This window comes from Mauremys reevesii, linkage group 6, assembly GCF_016161935.1.
Source record: "Mauremys reevesii isolate NIE-2019 linkage group 6, ASM1616193v1, whole genome shotgun sequence".
Taxonomy (NCBI): domain Eukaryota; kingdom Metazoa; phylum Chordata; order Testudines; family Geoemydidae; genus Mauremys; species Mauremys reevesii.
Genome location: NC_052628.1, coordinates 47,983,951 through 48,002,359, shown reverse-complemented (window position 1 = coordinate 48,002,359; position 18,409 = coordinate 47,983,951). Strand labels below are relative to the sequence as shown.

Sequence of the window (18,409 nt, the reverse complement as noted above, 5' to 3'; positions counted from 1 at the left end):
ATGAAATCTGTGTACAGTATGCATCAAAAATGCAGCACATATTTCTGGGGAAAACATTCTTATAAGAGTATTCTTATTCCTTCCCAATGAAAGGTATTGTTACGGTGAATACAACCCTGCATTTGTCCTACAAAGGATATAACGACCAAGTAGGCACATAAATAAATTACAAAAAGGGTTAAAAGTTGCTTTGAAGCACACTGAAAAAATTACTTTAAAAACCTTAAATTTACAGATTGGATAAAATAAGACAGCATATATCTCACAATTGTGAAAATGTTTGAATTTTATCTGCTCAACCACCAAGATCAGTGAATTTAGTATTTACACATTTCAAACATAATGAACCTGGAACATATGTAAATAAAAGAAAAAAACAATGTACATTACCTACTTACAAGATACTAACTTGACATTCACAAGGAGGTTTGCATTTAGGATAAATGTTAATGGATTAGGTCCTCCTTCTGCAAGAAGCAAGGTGACGTGCTGATGAGATGGGTGTTCTTCCACCAGAGGATCTAAATAAGATAAAGTCTGGATTAATTCCATACACCAGTCAATATCCATTTCCTCTCTGTCTATAAAAGACATTACAAACTACAATGTATAAAATATGGTACCTGAAACTTCCATCTTTCTATTTAAGGAAACTGCTAAAAACACATTATCTTGAACCTAAAGCAGACATATAGCAGCCAATGAATAGCAACGTCACTTGTTTAAAGATGACTAGACCATATCACATAAACAAAGTAAGACAGTAGTATGTTGTGAAGTCATGTATAACGTACAGCACCCAGGAATATATTGGTATCTTGCCAGGAGCTTCAGGGCCCAATTAGCTTGCTAAACGTAGGTCTGGCTTGTCATGAGTTATTGAACATGGGTGAGGCCTCATTTCTTGGGAGACAGGATTAGAGAGGTAAATGGATCAGCAGACTGGAAACAGAAATGTCTGTAGTAGCTAAGATAAGGGGCCACCTCCCTGGAACCATTTGTCGACAAGATAACAATGGATAAGATAAGCCTGGAACATAAGATGAGATAAAGAGTAAGTCATGCATGAACTGTGCATGCTGTACAGGGATTGACTTCATCACTTTGCATTACATATTTTGTGATTGGCTCCTACAATGTATAGTAAATAAATAAAGGAAGAGGTTTGCTGTGTAACTTAGGGAGCGGGTATAGGGGATACCACACATCCAATGCTTGAGTCCCATCATATCAGGGTAACTTTGCTGTGTACCAAATAAGGGAACCTGAATAATGAGAAGTATCAGAGGGGTAGCCGTGTTAGTCTGGATCTGTAAAAGCAACAAAGAATCCTGTGGCACCTTATAGACTAATAGACGTTTTGCAGCATGAGCTTTCGTGGGTGGAAATTTCTTGCATCTGAAGAAGTGGGTATTCACCCACGAAAGCTCATGCTGCAAAACGTCTGTTAGTCTATAAGGTGCCACAGGATTCTTTGTTGCTTGAATAATGAGACTGGAGTTGAACTAAGAGTGTAAGAGTTCTTGCTAAATAGTACTAATAAACTCCTCAACACCATATGTGGTCTGCAACTTGTGCACCAGTACTATGCTTCATATGCAAACATACTTGGGCTCCAATACTAATTGATACTGTTGCGGTTATGCTCATGGGTTTTTTCATAATATACAAGTTCATATATAAGTGCAAGTTCAGCTACCAAGCTGGATCCAAAATAATGTGCATTTTAAAACAATGTTAATTTGGCATCTGGAATGGCACAGTGTATACATGAAGGTCCATATATTTTTAGAAAGCTTGCATCCAGTAAATATTAGTATTCCCCAGTCCAAATTTTACCTTTTCCTTTTTCTCCAGTTGCAAGTAAGAGTGGTGGCAGTCCATCATCATCAGGAATAAGGCTGAACTCTTTGCTAACACAGTTTCCAATACCACATAGCATTCTGTAGTCTGAAGGACTAACAGGTGAATCATCATTAGTTTGGTTAACTGTGCCAAGACTTGGAGACTTCTCAACTTTTGTAATAAAAGGTAATTCATCAGCAGCTGGAATTACAGAGTCAGGACTATGCAACATCTCAGTTTTCCCTGTAGTGAGCAACTGGTCATCATCTGGAGCAACATGTAAGGAACAATGGAATTTCTCAGTTCCTGCAGTAATTGGAGTTTCATCCTTTGGTTTTACATCAGTTACACAGATGTCATCTACCGGACTTGCAACCTATGAGAAACAAAATAGATTGTTGATTAGATTTGTTATTCACCATCCCTGAACAGCACTAGTATTCTCCTGTATTAGTGTTTCAAATGCAAAAGCAGCCAACAAAGAGGGTATACAGTCATATAGACAATCTTACGGGATATTTTCCTAAAACAGAAAGCAAGCCACATCTCTGAAAATTACAGCACTTTTGCATCTTTAATACATATTACGGAACAGGTAAATATATCTGAGTCTAAAATAATTAGTATAATATTTAGTCTGATATTTACCTGTTCTATCGTAATTCATACCTAAAAATGGAGCATCTACTATTTTCGAGTATGAGACACTCCGTAGACACAACACAATCAAGGATTACATTACTAGCCATGTGGACCACGAACAACTAGGCCGAGTTACCAGTATGACTTTATTTTGCAAGGCTCTTGAATACTGTAATTTGCCATAATTTGGACCTGAAGTATCTCCAGACAGTTATCTTTACATGATTTACTAATAACAGCTTACTCCAGCATTTAATAGTACTGCTCATTCTTACTCTAGGTGTCACATCTATGCTGACCCCTCAGTGAATTATGTAAAGCTGACAGGATGTAGAGATACGAAGCAGCACAAAAAGGACATCAGTTTTTTCCCATATGACTAAAGTAAAACTAAAATCTCACACCATCAGCCCAGGCATTTCCCTCCTCCCTTCTTTTTCCATTTCATCGATGCAGCTCTCCTGAAATTGGCAGTTTCCCAGTGTGCACTGAGTTGTGACAGAAGTGCCATTGTTTTAAGCACTGGTACTGGAAATACGCACACAGAAAACTGAACACCAAAAAATTATTTCCTAAGGGCTTGTTATTTCATGAGCAGATGAGGATAACTGCTTCCTTATGTTTTAAATTTGCTAATTTATACAACAATTGAATATATCAAGTTGTATCCTACTCCTGCTGTCTCTACAGCTCTCTTGCTTTCTTGAACTATAAGCTCTTTGGAAAAGACCACATCTTTGTAAAACAGCTGGCACAATGGGACACAATTTCAATGCAAGTAATAAAACATTTTTTTGAATTATAAAGAAAAAAAAGTGTTGGTATGATATGGCGGGGCAGGAAGGGATGGAAAGTCAGGAGCCTCTCTCACTCCCAGCAGGAACAATCAAGAGACCAGCTCCCGCCCTGTGCCAGCACCATAAAAATAAGGCATGTGAGTGCACCATACAAAATACCCCAACCCCCAAAAACACCCTCACCTTTCTATTCAGTTTGAACATCAAAAAGTCAGATTATTTTCAATTCTAACTTGGTGCATCAGGGCATTAAGCGACTCCTGGCAGAACCAGGTTAGTTTTTAAAGACAGAAGCAATTTTTTATATGATCATTTAAAAAAAAAAAAAAAGGGAACCTTTACTGTCAACATGTTAATAAAGATAGACTTCAGAACTCCATAAGATAGAAATACTTATAGCCAAAAACAATTACTTTAATACTATGCAGAAGAACTGGAGTCATAACATTTTCTACATAACATTTAACTACGTAATTTTAAAGTTTCAATGGAGACACAATACACTGAACATACTCTTATCCACATGGTTTCTGTTTAAATGTGGCCTACTCTACAACTTCAACATAAACACTGAACAGCTACCCAAAAGCCTTTCCAGAAAGCAGGGTGGATTTTAAAAAAGAATAAATTTAAAATAAAATGAGATTTTTTAATTTAACCTGGATTTTGATTAATTATAATAATTTATTTAAAACAATAAACCTGTTTAAGATTAAAGCTGAATTTAATAAAAAAATATGTTAAGACTAGGGCTGTCAAGCAATTAAAAAAAACAACAATCTGTCAATTATTGTTAAACTATAATAGAATACCATTTATTTAAATATTTTTGGATGTTTTCTACATTTTCGAATATATTGATTTCAATTACAAACACAAAAAGTGTACACTGCTCACTTTATATTTACTTTAATTACAAATATTTGTGCTGTAAAAAAACCAGAAATAGTATTTTTCATTTCACCTCATACAAGTATCGTAATGCAATCTCTATCATGAAAGTTTCACTTACAAATGTAGAATTATGTACAAAAAAATAACTGCATTCAAACACAAAACAATGTAAAAAACTTTAGAGCCTACAAGTCCAGTCAATCCTACTTCATGCTCAGCGATTCACTCAGACAAACAAGTTTGTTTACATTTGCAGGAGATAATGCTGACCGCTTCTTGTTTACAGTGTCACCTGAAAGTGAGAACAGGCATTTGCATGGCACTGTTGTAGCCCACATTGCAAGATATTTACGTGCCAGATGCACTGAAGATTCATATGTCCCTTCACGCTTCAACTACCATTCCAGAAGACATGCGTCCATGCTGATGACGGGTTCTGCTTGATTACAATCCAAAGCAGTGTGGACCGATAGATGTTCATTTTCCATCATCTGAGTCAGATGCCACCAGCAGAAGGTTGATTTTCTTTTTTGGTGGTTTGGGTTCTGTAGTTTCCGCATCAGAGTGTTGCTCTTTTAAGACTTCTGAAAGCATGCTCCACACCTCGTCCCTCTCAGATTTTGGAAAGCACTTCAGATTCTTAAACCTTGGGTCAAGTGCTGTAGCTATCTTTAGAAATCTCACATTGGTACCTCCTTTGCGTTTTGTCAAATCTGCAGTGAAAGTGTTCTTAAAATGAACAATGTGCCTGGTCATCATCCGAGACTGCTATAACATGAAATACATGGCAGAATGCAGGTAAAACAGAGCAGGAGACATAATATTCTCCCCCAATGAATTCAGTCAAAACTTAATTAATGCATTTTTTTTTAAAAACGAGAGTCATCAGCATGGAAGCATGTCCTCTGGAATGGTGGTCGAAACAGGAAGGGGCATATGAATGTTTAGCATATCTGGCACGTAAATACCTTGCAATGCCGACTAGAAAAGTCCCATGCGAATGCCTGTCTCAATTTCAGGTGATGTTTTAAATAAGCCGGCAGCTTTATCTCCCATAAATGTAAACAAACTTGTTAGTCTTAGCAACTGCCTGAATAAGAAGTAGGACTGAGTAGACTTGTAGGCTCTAAAGTTTTACATTGTTTTGTTTTTAAGTGCAGTTATGTAACAAAATAAAAATCTACATTTGTAAGTTGCACTTTCACAATAAAAATATTGCATTACAGTATTTGTATGAGGTGAACTGAAAAATACTATTTCTTTTGTTTATCATTTTTACAGTACAAATATTTGTAATATAATACAACACTTTGTATTCTGTGTTGTAACTGAAATTAATATATTTGAAAATGTACAAAAACATCCAAAAATATTTACTAAATTTCAATTGGTATTCTATTGTTTAACAGTGCAATTAAAACTGTGATTAATTTTTTTGAGTTAATTGTGAGTTAACTGTGATTAATCAACAGCCCTACTTAAGACTTAATCTACTTATAATCTCTTAAGCATTAAATAAAAAGTAAGTATGTTGAATCCATGAGCCTCTATCAATAACACTGGCTTTTCTATACACAGAAAGCAGCAGGGAAATATGGCACATAAGTAATGTACTACCTTAAGAGCTTGATCCTGTCGGGGGCCCAGGGGTTGTGCTAGTGGGTGCAAGAGACTGGCAAAGTCATCACAAGTGCTGGGACCCAACCTCTGATTCCAGGAATCATCATCATGTATCTCATCAGGATCATCCACTGAGCCCACCTAGCTAGTCTCATACTCCTATTTTATAGTTTCTCCCTACTTGAGTTCTGATTGGCTCAGTTCTCAAATTACAAATATTTATTACTGCACCCACCATGGAAACTTACTCTCCAGCTCAAGGAAAAACACTGATCTTCCCAGTAACTATCTGACCTTGCTTCTGAGCACTTCAAGCAAATGGCCTTGCTCTGGCTCCTTGCATGTGTACACAAACAGAAATCCCCCTCGGTCTCTAAACAAACAAAATAATGCAATGCAAAAGGCATGCAGATTACATAAGCAGAAATCTTGTACTGTTAGTTTTTTTGTTTTTCTGAGGGTTCAGGTAGTTATTTAACAAAGGAGAAGGAGCAAGGTGTGTAACCAGAAAGGCGCAACACTAGTGTAAAAGCAGGACACTGTGAGAAGAAGAGGCAATATTCTTTGAAGTGCAGCCTTTAGTATTTACACACCTGGGAACTGGAGGAAAAAACTGTCATGGCTGCATATTGTTAAAAACAAACAAACAAAACAAAAAAAACAAACCTATTTGGGAATATTTTCAAAAAATTCAGAAACCTCTGATCTGGATAAAAAAGGAACATGTGCCAAATGTAAACAGTTGCAACAAAGAGATGCAAGGCCTGGTTAACAGAATGAAACACTATGAAAAACACTCCTCAGAAGGCAAAGACTTTGAAGATGATGATGTGGACCTGTCTGAGCAATATGTATCAGCTGGTTACTCAACTTATTTTGGTACCATTCTTATGGACTCCCTACAATGTGTTAATATGCTAGTAAATGACAACTTAGATTATTGTCATAAATTTGTGTTTTGGATGGATTACTTAGGCCTGGTCTACACTGGGGGGGGGGGGGGGGGTTTCGAACTAAGGTACGCAAGTTCAGCTACGTGAATAGCGTAGCTGAACTCAAACTACCTTAGTTCGAACTACTTACCCGTCCTGACGGTGCGGGATCGAAGTCCGCGGCTCCCCCGTCGACTCCGCCACCACCGTTCGAGGTGGTGGAGTTCCGGAGTCGACGGGAGTGCGTTCAGAGTTCGATATATCGCGTCTAGATGAGACGCGATATATCGAACTCCGAGAAGTCGATCGCTACCCGCCGACCCGGGTGGGTAGTATGGACGTACCCTTAGTTACAAATTTCAAAGTGTCTGTTCATAATGTAATTGGTTTATTAGTTTGTTATGGGAGTATTTATCAATTAATTTTTTACTATTATTGCTGGACTTCTGGAATGATTTTTTTTCTTGCTCAATGTAATCAGACCTTCTAGGTGAAGATTTCCTGTTTAAAAGTAAAGTTTAAATATAAAGATGGATGTTCACATCCATCATCTGCAATATCTGCTGGTACCACCAGCAGTGCTGCAACTAAACACGTCAAACAGTAAATGACCTGTTAATAAAAGAGAGAGATTTTCTTCATTATCATCAACCATCATATTCAGCACCAGCAAATTCCAGCAAGGCTCTAGATTGTTCAGTTCATTTATGCAACAAATTCTCCTTTCATCTTGTTCAGAACAAGCATTTCACTGACATGGTTCAGTCATTATGACCAGACTACACTCCACCTAGCAGAACAGACACTGTTGGGATGTTGCAGGATATAGTGTATGAGAAGGAAATTGATCAGTGTGCAGAAAACATTGATGGGAAATTTGTTAATCTAAGTCTTGATGGATGGAGCAATATACACAATGATCCAGTAATATGTGCTTGTGTGACAACGGAAGATGGCATTGCCTATTTTACAGAAACAATTGATACATCAGGAAATGCCCATACAGCAGACTACTTAAAAGAAAGAACTGTAAAAGCTATAACAAATTGACCACAAATTAAAGTGTCAAGAGTGTAGCTTTGTCACAGATAATGCTTCAAATACAGCAAAGATGAGAAGAAATCTAGAAGAAGATAATGAAGGAAACCATATATGAGCTGTGCTCATTTAATGTAGTTTTTAGCCAAAGACTTAAGTACGACTCCAGGAATAAAAGGAAAATGTTGAAACTGCAAGATTCTTCCATAACAACACACTTTGCTTCAGCTTTACTGAAGAGAGCTGAAGGATCCAAACTAATTCTCCCCCAAGATGTATGATGGAATTCAGTGATTGACTCTTTTGAGCTATTTATTAAGAACTAGACTATTCTGATAAATTGTGAAGGAATTCATGACAAAATAGATGGAACTATCACAATGAAAGCAGTCAACTTCAGACTAAAAGCAAAATGTAGACAGACAATACGCTGAATATACTAAACCTATTTCCATTGCCTTGGACAATCGGCAGAAAGATTGCTACTGATGCTGTTGAAATTTGGAAAGAACATCAAAAGATATTGCAGAAAGAAATACTCAACAACAAAGTTAAATTGCAGGTAGTGAAGAAACAGATTAATTCCACCTCATTTTCTTGCCAATATTTTCAACCCAAAGTCCTAGAGTAGGTGCCTAACTCCTGAAGAAGATGCTGCTATGGCATGGGTACCTAATAATCATCCATCAATCATGCCAACCAGGGTAAGTTTCAGGGCTGGAGGTAAACCATTCAAGCAGACATGTTTGCTGATGTTTTTTAAAAAGTCACACCACTGAACTGGTGGAAGTCACTAAGCACCTGGAACCAGAGTTTGCTGAAATGCTAAACCAGCTTTTGACAAAAGTAGGCATAGAAAGAATCTTTTCCATTTGGACTAATTCAGTCAATGTTGAGAAATCTACTGGGAGTTCAAAAAGCAGGAAAACTTGTCTCTAAACCTATGAATAAAAATGAGGAAGGAGGGGATAAGATTTACTAGTTTTAAAAGTCTTCAGGACAACTAAGTAACTTAAGAGGCTGCTGTCTCATGTTCAAGAGACTTAGGTAAGAACTTAAGCTCCAGTCAATCACTTTCACTTAGGCATATTTGAAAATTTTCCCAGGATGACCTGAAATAATCAGTTTAATTCACTGACTACAGTTAATCCCTCTATTCCTTTAATGAATCATTTAATTGTAAAATATGAAACTTGTTTTGACAAGAGAAGTTTATGTATCCAAAACATTTAAGGTTGTTTTGTTTAGTAAGTTTTGTATGCTATTTTGTGTTTAATTAAATTCCAGTTACCATCCTAATGCAGCTTGACACAAATAATGAGCAAAAAGTTAATTACCAGCAACATATCATTCATCATGTTCTCACACACTAAAAGTGTACAATTACAAATAATTGAAAACATTAAACTATATAATTGCTTAAATAAATGTATATAGCTACAATGTAACTTCCAAGGTAGCAAAAAAGGTGTATCAAATTTAGTGTAAAGGTTCTATTTAGTTGTAATTCAACATGTTTTAATGGTTCTATCAACCAGTGAGAATGTATCTTTCTTTAGAAAATAACTGAAGTACAAATGAAAAACTTGATTAAAATTGATGCAACCCAACTGGCCAGAAAGGAGTCAAAGCCACATAACACTGCATTTATGAGAGTGTCATCTTAAATGGGCAAACAAAGCTGTTTAAAGACAATCAACTTTTTATTTATGAAAAACATGAATCCGTGTATACTTTAGAGAATATACCATATGCACCTCTGGTAAGTCAGGGCTTACTGGTCTCAGCTCTTGTGAAGACCTCTTGACTCCAGAAGATAGTTTTGTTGTGTCTGCAACTTCACCATTAGGCAAAATACCATCTGCAAACCAGACTCTCCTCTGTTCTCTGGCGCACAGCCCTAAAATGGGTTTAAAAAAAAAAGAACAGAACACTAATTTGGTATTACCACAGTTTTCCAGCAGCAAAAGGGTCTGTATAAAATTTCAGGCTTTTTTCCAAATTAAGATTTTACATTAAGCATGTTGGATTTAGTATGAACCACAATTATAGTTCAGAGATTTTTGTAGTGCAAGTGATGCATCTTTCTACATATATTTCTCCAAAACATGGGAATTTTCTGATTTAAAAGTTACTGGAACTAAGCAGTCACCCTACACACACAACTGGTATTCTCTCCAATCAGTCAAGCAGAACTGTGGGCAAAGACATTCCCACACCAGCAGCAGAAGTAACCAAGCAATAGTTAATGCATCAATTCCTATTTAGTTAAAACAGGCTGCTATTTACTTAATCAATTACCTCTGGAGTAGTAGAAGTATGGCAACATATCATGGATACAAGACAATAGTTTATCAACAAAGCAATTCATATAACCTACCACTTTCTGTTTTAAAGATACTCTAAGTACATCTAATCTTTTATCAGTGACATTTTTGTAGTAAGTAGAAAAAATTTAGAAGTGTAGTTGACATAAATAAGATGAAGATGTGCTTTATCCATTATCACTTCTAGCCAGAGAATGTTTTGTCACCCAACTACTTGCTTTGTTTTAGTACTATTTATATTCCTGTAGCACCTAGAGGCCCCATCTGAGATCACAGTCCCTTGTGCTGTACACTGGACACAGTGAAATACAGTCCCTACCCTGAAAAGCTTACAACCAAACTAGACAAGACAGGGTAATACTTCCTTTAGCTATTTTACAGATGATGAACTAAGAAAGATTGAGTGACTCGTCCAAGCTCACACAGGGAGCCCGAGTCCATGGCAGAGCTCAGAATTGAAAGCAGGTTTCTCTGAATCCCAGTCCAGTATCTTAACCCCAAAGGCGTCCTTCTTCTCAACCCATAGCTTTTTTCTGAATGGCTCCACTGATTAATTAAAGAAATCTAGCCATTCTGCAAAATCATCTATTCTATGTATGTGTTGAAAGAATATATGCTGAATAGCTTAGAAAATGTAGATAACAGATTGCAACTCAAAATTACTTAGCTTACCATCGGCACCTGGTTGTTTAAGTACAGAGATAGGTAACAAAACAGAAGATGAAGGAGAATTAGGTGTGTCAACTGTCTGAGCTTCCTGCAAAGGTGGAACAGTAGAACAACATTCAGAGGAGATACTCGAAATAGGGATAGGACCAGTTGGACTCATCATCCTTTCAAATGCCTGTGCTAAAAGGAAAAAATGCACTTAGTGTTTAAGATCATGCCATTTATTAAATGTTTATAGCTGCCTCAAATTTTAAATTAAATATTCCTGTCTATTTTTCTTCTAGACCTAGAAATGGACACTCATTGTACAGCCTTTTGCTTCAGCAATGACCATACATAAAACAATGCAATTCCTGCAACTACACATACCTCATTTACAACAAAAACGATGTGGAGTCCTTGTGGCATCTTACAGACTAAAATTTATTTGGGCATAAGCTTTTGTGGGCACTACAAAAAGTTAACACTACAAAAAGTAATTTTCCCTCTGCTGATATTCATCCCTTCTTGTCAACTGTTGGGAATGGGCCACATCCACCCTGATTGAAATGGCTTCGTTAGCACTGACCCCCCACTTGATAAGGCAACTCCCATCTTTTCATGTGCTGTATATTTATACCTGCCTACTGTATTTTTCACTCTATGCATCTCACGAAGTGGGGTTTAGCCCACAAAAGTTTATGCCCAAATAAATTTGTTAGTCTCTAAGGTGCCACAAGGACTCCTTGTTGTTTTTACTGATACAGATTAACACGACTACCTCTCTGAAACCTATAATTTACAACAGTAATCAAATGGAGAAGGATATTCACGGAGACTAAAAAAAAATAGACTAAGGATTTCTCAACTTAAGTAGTGATACTATGTTCTTCTATCTATTAATCACAAATCACACTAGCTTGATTTCATGCTCAGTTGTGAAAATGTTTGTGAAGTACTGACAAATCCCATATTCTCCATATTGGGAAAGGTAAAGAAGGGTCTACAGTGGAGTTTCAATACCAAACACATTTAGGTGCTTAACTCTTCTATTACAGGCAGGATAATATTACAAGTAAAAACAAGCTTTAACTAGGATCAAAAAGGAAGAAATTAATCTGATTCATGATTAAAAACCACGGTAGATAAAACAGGAATGCACTCCTCTTTTATCTTTGTTAAATGTTTCAATACAAGAAATTAGGGCTTCACCCTTGTTCCCAATACTAATAATGTCACATCTTCGCACAATTTAACCTTCCTCAAAAGGACTGCACAATCTTGCACAGTCCATTTAGACAAACATTTATGACACAAGTGGAGGCATAATAGAGTGGACTAGGGGGACATGGTCTTGGGAACAATCTGATGAAGACTTCTTCAGCTAAACAGAAGGTTGAAAATGTTGCTTGCCTCAACACACACAGCCTTGGGAAAGGAATTACATGCAGTATTTTTGCAATTTAGACCCCACACCAGTCAACCAAACAGCAGCACTCTGGCTCCATTAGAAATCCTATGCTTCTCCATCAAGTATATGCATAATTACTGTGGCTGTGGCAGAGAATGAAGATGGAAGATTGAAGTCACTGACATCTACTAGACAGGCAAATTTTAATCAACATTTCAATCACTGTCTTAGAAAGGAAATGCTTCCTCCTGGGTACACAGATTCATCCTTCAGTCCTAAAATAACAATTTTGCTTAACTTTTCTCCTTTGATGAAATAATTACAAATAAATAAAACCATGATCATAACTTTTTACCTTTATTAATAGATTTGTAACAGCCAATACAGACTCTTGCTTCCCTTTCAGTGTACTGCAGCTTACACTTCCGATTGCAACAAACACCACAGAACACCTGGGTCAGAACAAAATCTAGTTTAAACATTTTACGTGGATATGGTAGTGCCATCTATAGTTAAGACAGTCTTACAATGAGAAGTGCCAGGCAATTTTTACTTACTTGTATAATTACCAAGCTAACCATCTGAGCTGAAATTTTCCATGCTGTGTGTGTGCCTCATGCTGAAATTTTTGCATTTCAGCAAAAATGGTGTAGCCATCTCTCAAAATGAGGTTGGGGGTGGAAATTTTTGTCCTCTCATATAAATACATTTCCATAACCATTTCTCATTGAGAAGCTCTACATCCTCATGCTTTGGAGCAGGAATTTGAAGTTTAGGAGGGATTGCCTTTATGTTGAGGATGCACTTTTTGCTGTTCCCATGAAAATGCACTTAAATTTGGCCAAATTATAAGCCTTTGAAAGATTTTAGGTCTCATGAAGGTGGCCACTCCTTAAATGGGGGAAAATGCATTTACTATGACCATAAGAAACCTAGAAAGTGTAGGATGAGAAAAGATGGGTTTGACCTTAATGTAACTTCAGAGCAGATATTACTGCCATATGGAACTTTAGAGAAGTTAAGGATAACTCCCAAGACTTAAGGGTGCAGAAGATGCTGTAAGACAGCAGAGTTCCCAGCCTAAGACTGAGCAAACCTTTTATCCAGTGGCCCAGATAGTAAACCCACTTGCATTTTTTTGGTCATATGTTAGACTGGAGTCCTCCTGGATTGTAAGAAGATGGTCTGAACCCTCAAAGAACAGGAACTTCATTATGCAGCAGATTATCCTCCATACTGCTAGGGGAAGTTTATCTAGGTTGAGTGGCAGAATCCCTCTCCTTAATATTGAGACACAGGCAGCAAGCATGGATATTCTCTGGCCACCTGCAGAAGACCTGGATACCAGTACTGACAAGGTCACAAAGTTGGCTCAATCAAGCCTGATCTTCCTTATGACCCTGGGCATCAGGGGAATGGAACAGAAAGCATATAGAAGATGTTGCTTAGATCATGTATTTTGATACACAACCCAGCCCAGATTGGAAGCATCCAAGGTGACTGTGATGGCAGGAAAAGGGAGAGCAAAGCGTCTCCCCTAAAGATTTTGTCCTTTTTCCACACAATTAAACTGTTGGAGCATTGGAGAAGGGATGGTCAATTTCGTCTGTACATTTAGTGTTTAAATAACCTACCACCCATATTCAGATGAGCAAAGGTCATGGCATAGGTCGATGAGGAATCAAGCCCACTAGTCAACCAAACTGCTTGGTTTATACAGGTCTGTCGCATCTTAGGCGGGGGTTCCGTTCCATGGTTATCGCGTAAAGCGAAAACCGCGTATAGTCAGAACTCCAAGCCCTTGAAATCCCGCCTGCAGCTCTGGCCGGCGAGACGGGGGGGGAGGGGGGGGGAATTAAAAGGGCTCCGCCAGGCTTCTCTCCGCGGCGGGGAGCCCGGTGGAGCCCTTTAAATGCCCTCCCCGTCCCACTGCCAGAGCTGCGGGAAGGATTTAAAGGGCTCCGCCAGGTTTCCCTCCGCAGCGGGGAGCCCGGTGGAGCCCTTTAAATGCCCCCACCCTGTCCCGCCACCGGAGCTGCGGGCGGGATTTAAAGGGCTCTGCCAGGCTTCCCACCCTGGTGGGGAGCCCGGAAGAGCCCTTTAAATCCCGCCCGCAGCTCCGGCGGTGGGACCGGGGGGGAGGGGGGGAGGAATCTGTCAGGGAGTCTTGAATTATGAAAAGTGTTGTAGTAAAAATGTATGTCCTTCAGCTAGTCTGGGATACATCCTGTCTTCTTTGATACAGGTGGGGATAAGAAAGGAGAGAACCAGATATCCTTGACTGGACTGAGGAGGCCAGAGCTAATAGGCAGAGCAAGCTTCTCTCTGCTCTGCATCTGCAATATGTCAAATGGGGGATTAGAGGTCTCTGGTGAAACTGCAACTTGGGAGCATTTGCCTACCTCCCCAAGAGTTCCTGAAACTGTCCATTTATCAGGAGGGGAAATGGATGAAGCACCAATCTATATGTTTCACCAAAGGCGTCTCATCCAATTCCTCAGATATAGGCAGCTCCTCCTGCAGTTGTGAGGGGTCCAGGGTTAGTATTGGTGTCAGCAAGGAAGGGTGAATCAGTGCCAGGTGAAGAGGCAGCTGTGAGAGGATCAATGCCAAAGGAGGAACAGTACCACAAGAGGTATAGGTGCCAGCGCACAGGTCAGTACCAGAGTTGGTCATGTTGCCACCAAAGTCCCTCATGTGGCCCTATATACAGAACTCAAGAGGGCCCTGCATGAGATGCTTCCATGATGTCTAGATCTGAGGCAAGGGCAAATGTGCAGAGTATCAAGGTCAAGACTGGAAACCTTAAAGGTTCATTTCCAAAAGGGCTGAAAGTCTCTGAGATGGTTCCAGATCGAGACCAGAGAATTTGGTACAAGAACAGAGTCAAGCCGCAGAAAAGTATGCGATAGGCAGTGAGGAGAGGGTCTAGTAGTCTGGAAGGTAGACTCCCACTCAGGTCTACAGAGATCAAAGGGGTTACCAGCATCCAGATCAATGAGGGGTCCACGTTAGTTGATGACAATACACTGGCTACAGAGGAACTTAACGAGATTACAGCTGTGCCATGAGAGTTTCCAAGACCTTCATATGTCAGGAAACACAAAAAATAGCACTTGTTCTCTTCTGCTTTTACCTTCTTGTAATGAGATTCTTTGTCTCCTTCCTTTAATCCCAACAGGCATTTGCATGCACTTACTGTGCCAAGACAGAGGCATCAGTGCTGGAGGAAAGGTATGGCATTGGGGAAAGGGCAATGGTGTCAGAAGTGGGCACCAAGGTGGGTGCTTCCTACATCACTGCAAACAACATACTTCTTATAGCTCTTACAAGGCTCTGGGCCCAGTAAAGGCTCTGAAGGCTCCTGGGATAAGTCAGGCTATGTACACTGAGCTTTTCTACGCCACTCTTAATTACAAGAAATTGGTAAATTAGACTAAGACCTAGCTTGACTGGATGGAAGCAGGTTCATTCATTTTCTGCAGTAACAGTGAAGCAACTGTGTACATTGTGGGGGAGTCTATACCCTTATAAAAAGGGCTATGACATCATTCTCACACAAGATCTAACACACCACAGAAGGGGCCAAAGGATATGGCTTTTCAAGGTGCTTTTGCAGCTCAACACCAGGGACTATATATCTCACATCTGAGAATATACAGGGGCACCTCAGGGTCTCAGCTTGCACATGCTCAGTAGAGACTTATTAAGAGTTTGGAAGCTAAGTTTTCTGAAAATGCCATTTGTACAGGGCTGCAAGAGCTAGGCAGGACTTTAGCCTGGAACATCAACTGCAGGTAACATAGCAACAAGCACCAAAACTTGGAGCAGGAAGACAATATGGATGAAGAAACAGCTGACTCCCAAGCAGAAGAGACAAGAGACAAGCACAGATTGGGGAGAGGGAATAGATTCGTATAACTAGCTATGGGGAAGGAGAAAGACTGGGATTGGCTAGGCAAGAAGACTGGGATGTGACTCTGATGGGGGAGCACTGAGGAAAAAAAAAGACTGAAACTAGCTAGGCAAGGAGAATGGTATGAGGTATGGGGGGGGGAAGAGGAGAACTACTGAGACATGAGTGGGATGGAAGGGACAGACACAGAATGGGTCAGACTTGGGGAAAAAACAGGGGCAGGAGGATCTGTGACCACTAGAGAACACAGTCCTCCAGAACTTCAAAAGGAACCCAACATTCCCAAATCTCAACATACTTCTGTCATCAGCAAGACAGCTGTAAAACCTACCACCAAAATGAGTGTTCATCCTCTTTTAGAGTCTGGTTCACATACCAGATGACAACTTACTACTGCTGTCAGTGAGCAGTTACCATGAGCTAAAATGGCAGATGTCTGTGCTGTGGATCTAAAAGTTCCAACCCTGTTACTCAACCCTGTGGTATCAATATAAATCTATGAAATAACTTTACTTTTTTTTCAGATTACCTTTTAAAAAAGCTACAAACAAAATTATAGATAAAAAGATATGAAAAAAAATAAGTTTGTAAAGTCAAGTACTCAAAAGTTAGGCAATGTCAAAATTAATATTGCCCAGAAATTCATATGGTCTCCCTATGAGTATGCATTATGATACAATTGCCATTACATAATTTTATATATATATATTTATTTATTTATTTATTTATTTATTTATTTATTTATTTTAAACAGGACTCCTGCCTCAGTCATAGCACAAGGTAGAACTGCTGTGAGGATGAAACAGGGTTGCGTAATGAAGGAAATGTGTGTAATACCACTACCTTATTTGCTGCAGAATTTAGAAGGTGTGTGGTGAACAAGGCTGGGGACAGCAGGTTAAGACAGCTGAATAATCCTCTGGAGAACTGGATTCTGCCATAGAGTTCCCATGTGATTCTGGACAACTTGTTTAAATCAAACTTACCCCAGGTGCTTAGTTAGTGACCACCTGTGAAATAATATGCAGAATGCTAAACACTCAGCTCTAACTAGAATCTATGGGAGATGTGCTTTGAACATGTGAAATGGTAAAAATAGTATGTTACGTGCTTTGAAAAAAAATCAGGCTCTAGGCATCTCAAATTGGGCACCCAAAATTAGTGTACACTGTTGACCTTAATCTCTGTGCCACAGCTTCCTGTGTGTAAAACAGGGATAATACTGTCACCTCACAGGAGTGAGGTGAAAATAGAATGTATTATTATTTGTGAAGCACTCAGATAGTGATGGAGTGCCACAGAAAAGCCTATGAGGAAATTAATTATGAATTCAGAGAAGGCTTTAAATGATGTGCAGTAAATAAGGTATGGGGCCACACATTGAACCAGGATAATATAAAATATTAAATAGCAGCTTGCTGCTCATTAAGAACTATTCATCTGCACTGAATGAGGCAGGGGTCCTTAGTAAAAAATAGTATGTGATCATGTAATTAAAATCTAAGACTATTGTAATGTATATGCACTAAGCCTGCTGCACAGGCTTAGACTAAGCTCTTTGGGGCAGGGATCTTTTGTTCTGTGTTTGTACAGCACCTAACACAGTGGGATCCTCGTTCAAGACTAGGGCTCCTAGATGTTATAATATCCTTAATTCTAGCATTTCCTAACTGTGCAGTGCTTGACTTCGCAGTCTTAATATTCTTTTAACTTAGTGATTTTGTGTAATATATTAGCTCCATAGCAGATCATTAACATACAGTGGAAAATAAATAACTGAAAATAGCAAATCTTATTCATTATACCGACCACATTACAGATTACCACAATCAAGAGTAATTATGAGTTGTCTTCCCCACATTCCCTGAACTTTCTCAGATTTCATTACGACTTGAAATACTAATTTTTATTATTCCATCATTTAGAAGGCAGAAAAAAAAAAACTTTGGCTATCCAAAGAAAAAACTCCTTTGTAATTAAGTTGGTCAATAATAGGTCATAGGGCGAGATTTTTCCCCTCAACTGTATTTTCACAGTAAACTCTTATATCTTTGCTTAATACTTAGTATTTGACAATCACTGAGTCATCTGTAACTATAAAAATATATAGTTAATTTAATTCAAAAGTTTCCTAATGAAAAGTGGAGAGAGCCTAAAAAAATAGCACTAAATATCAGGCAAAGGAAGGAAAAACTAAGTCAGAGTGGTTTTATTAGATTGAAAACCATTGTGTTATGGCATCATATTTTTCATTTGAGGACCCCTAAAAATTTTGAATGGAGATGCAGACTCCTTTGGAAATCTTAAGACAGTATGCAGACCCCCAAGGGTCCATGGAC

The 18,409-nt window shown here is 38.6% G+C and overlaps 1 protein-coding gene across 4 annotated transcripts in view; it reads right to left on the bottom strand.

Annotated features, from left to right (window-relative positions):
• ZFYVE16 (zinc finger FYVE-type containing 16) overlaps nt 1-18,409 on the bottom strand; it is a 50,324-nt gene that overhangs the window by 15,853 nt on the left and 16,062 nt on the right. For 2 of the 4 annotated variants that reach the window (XM_039545112.1, XM_039545113.1), the window contains exons 4-8: nt 12,510-12,606; nt 10,768-10,944; nt 9,526-9,668; nt 1,840-2,221; nt 399-521 (exon numbers count right to left, since the gene is read on the bottom strand). In XM_039545112.1, the coding sequence (XP_039401046.1) occupies nt 399-521; nt 1,840-2,221; nt 9,526-9,668; nt 10,768-10,944; nt 12,510-12,606 (922 nt within the window). The remainder of the gene's footprint in view (nt 1-398; nt 522-1,839; nt 2,222-9,525; nt 9,669-10,767; nt 10,945-12,509; nt 12,607-18,409) is intronic. The other 2 variants (XM_039545114.1, XM_039545115.1) reach the window with 2 other exon arrangements.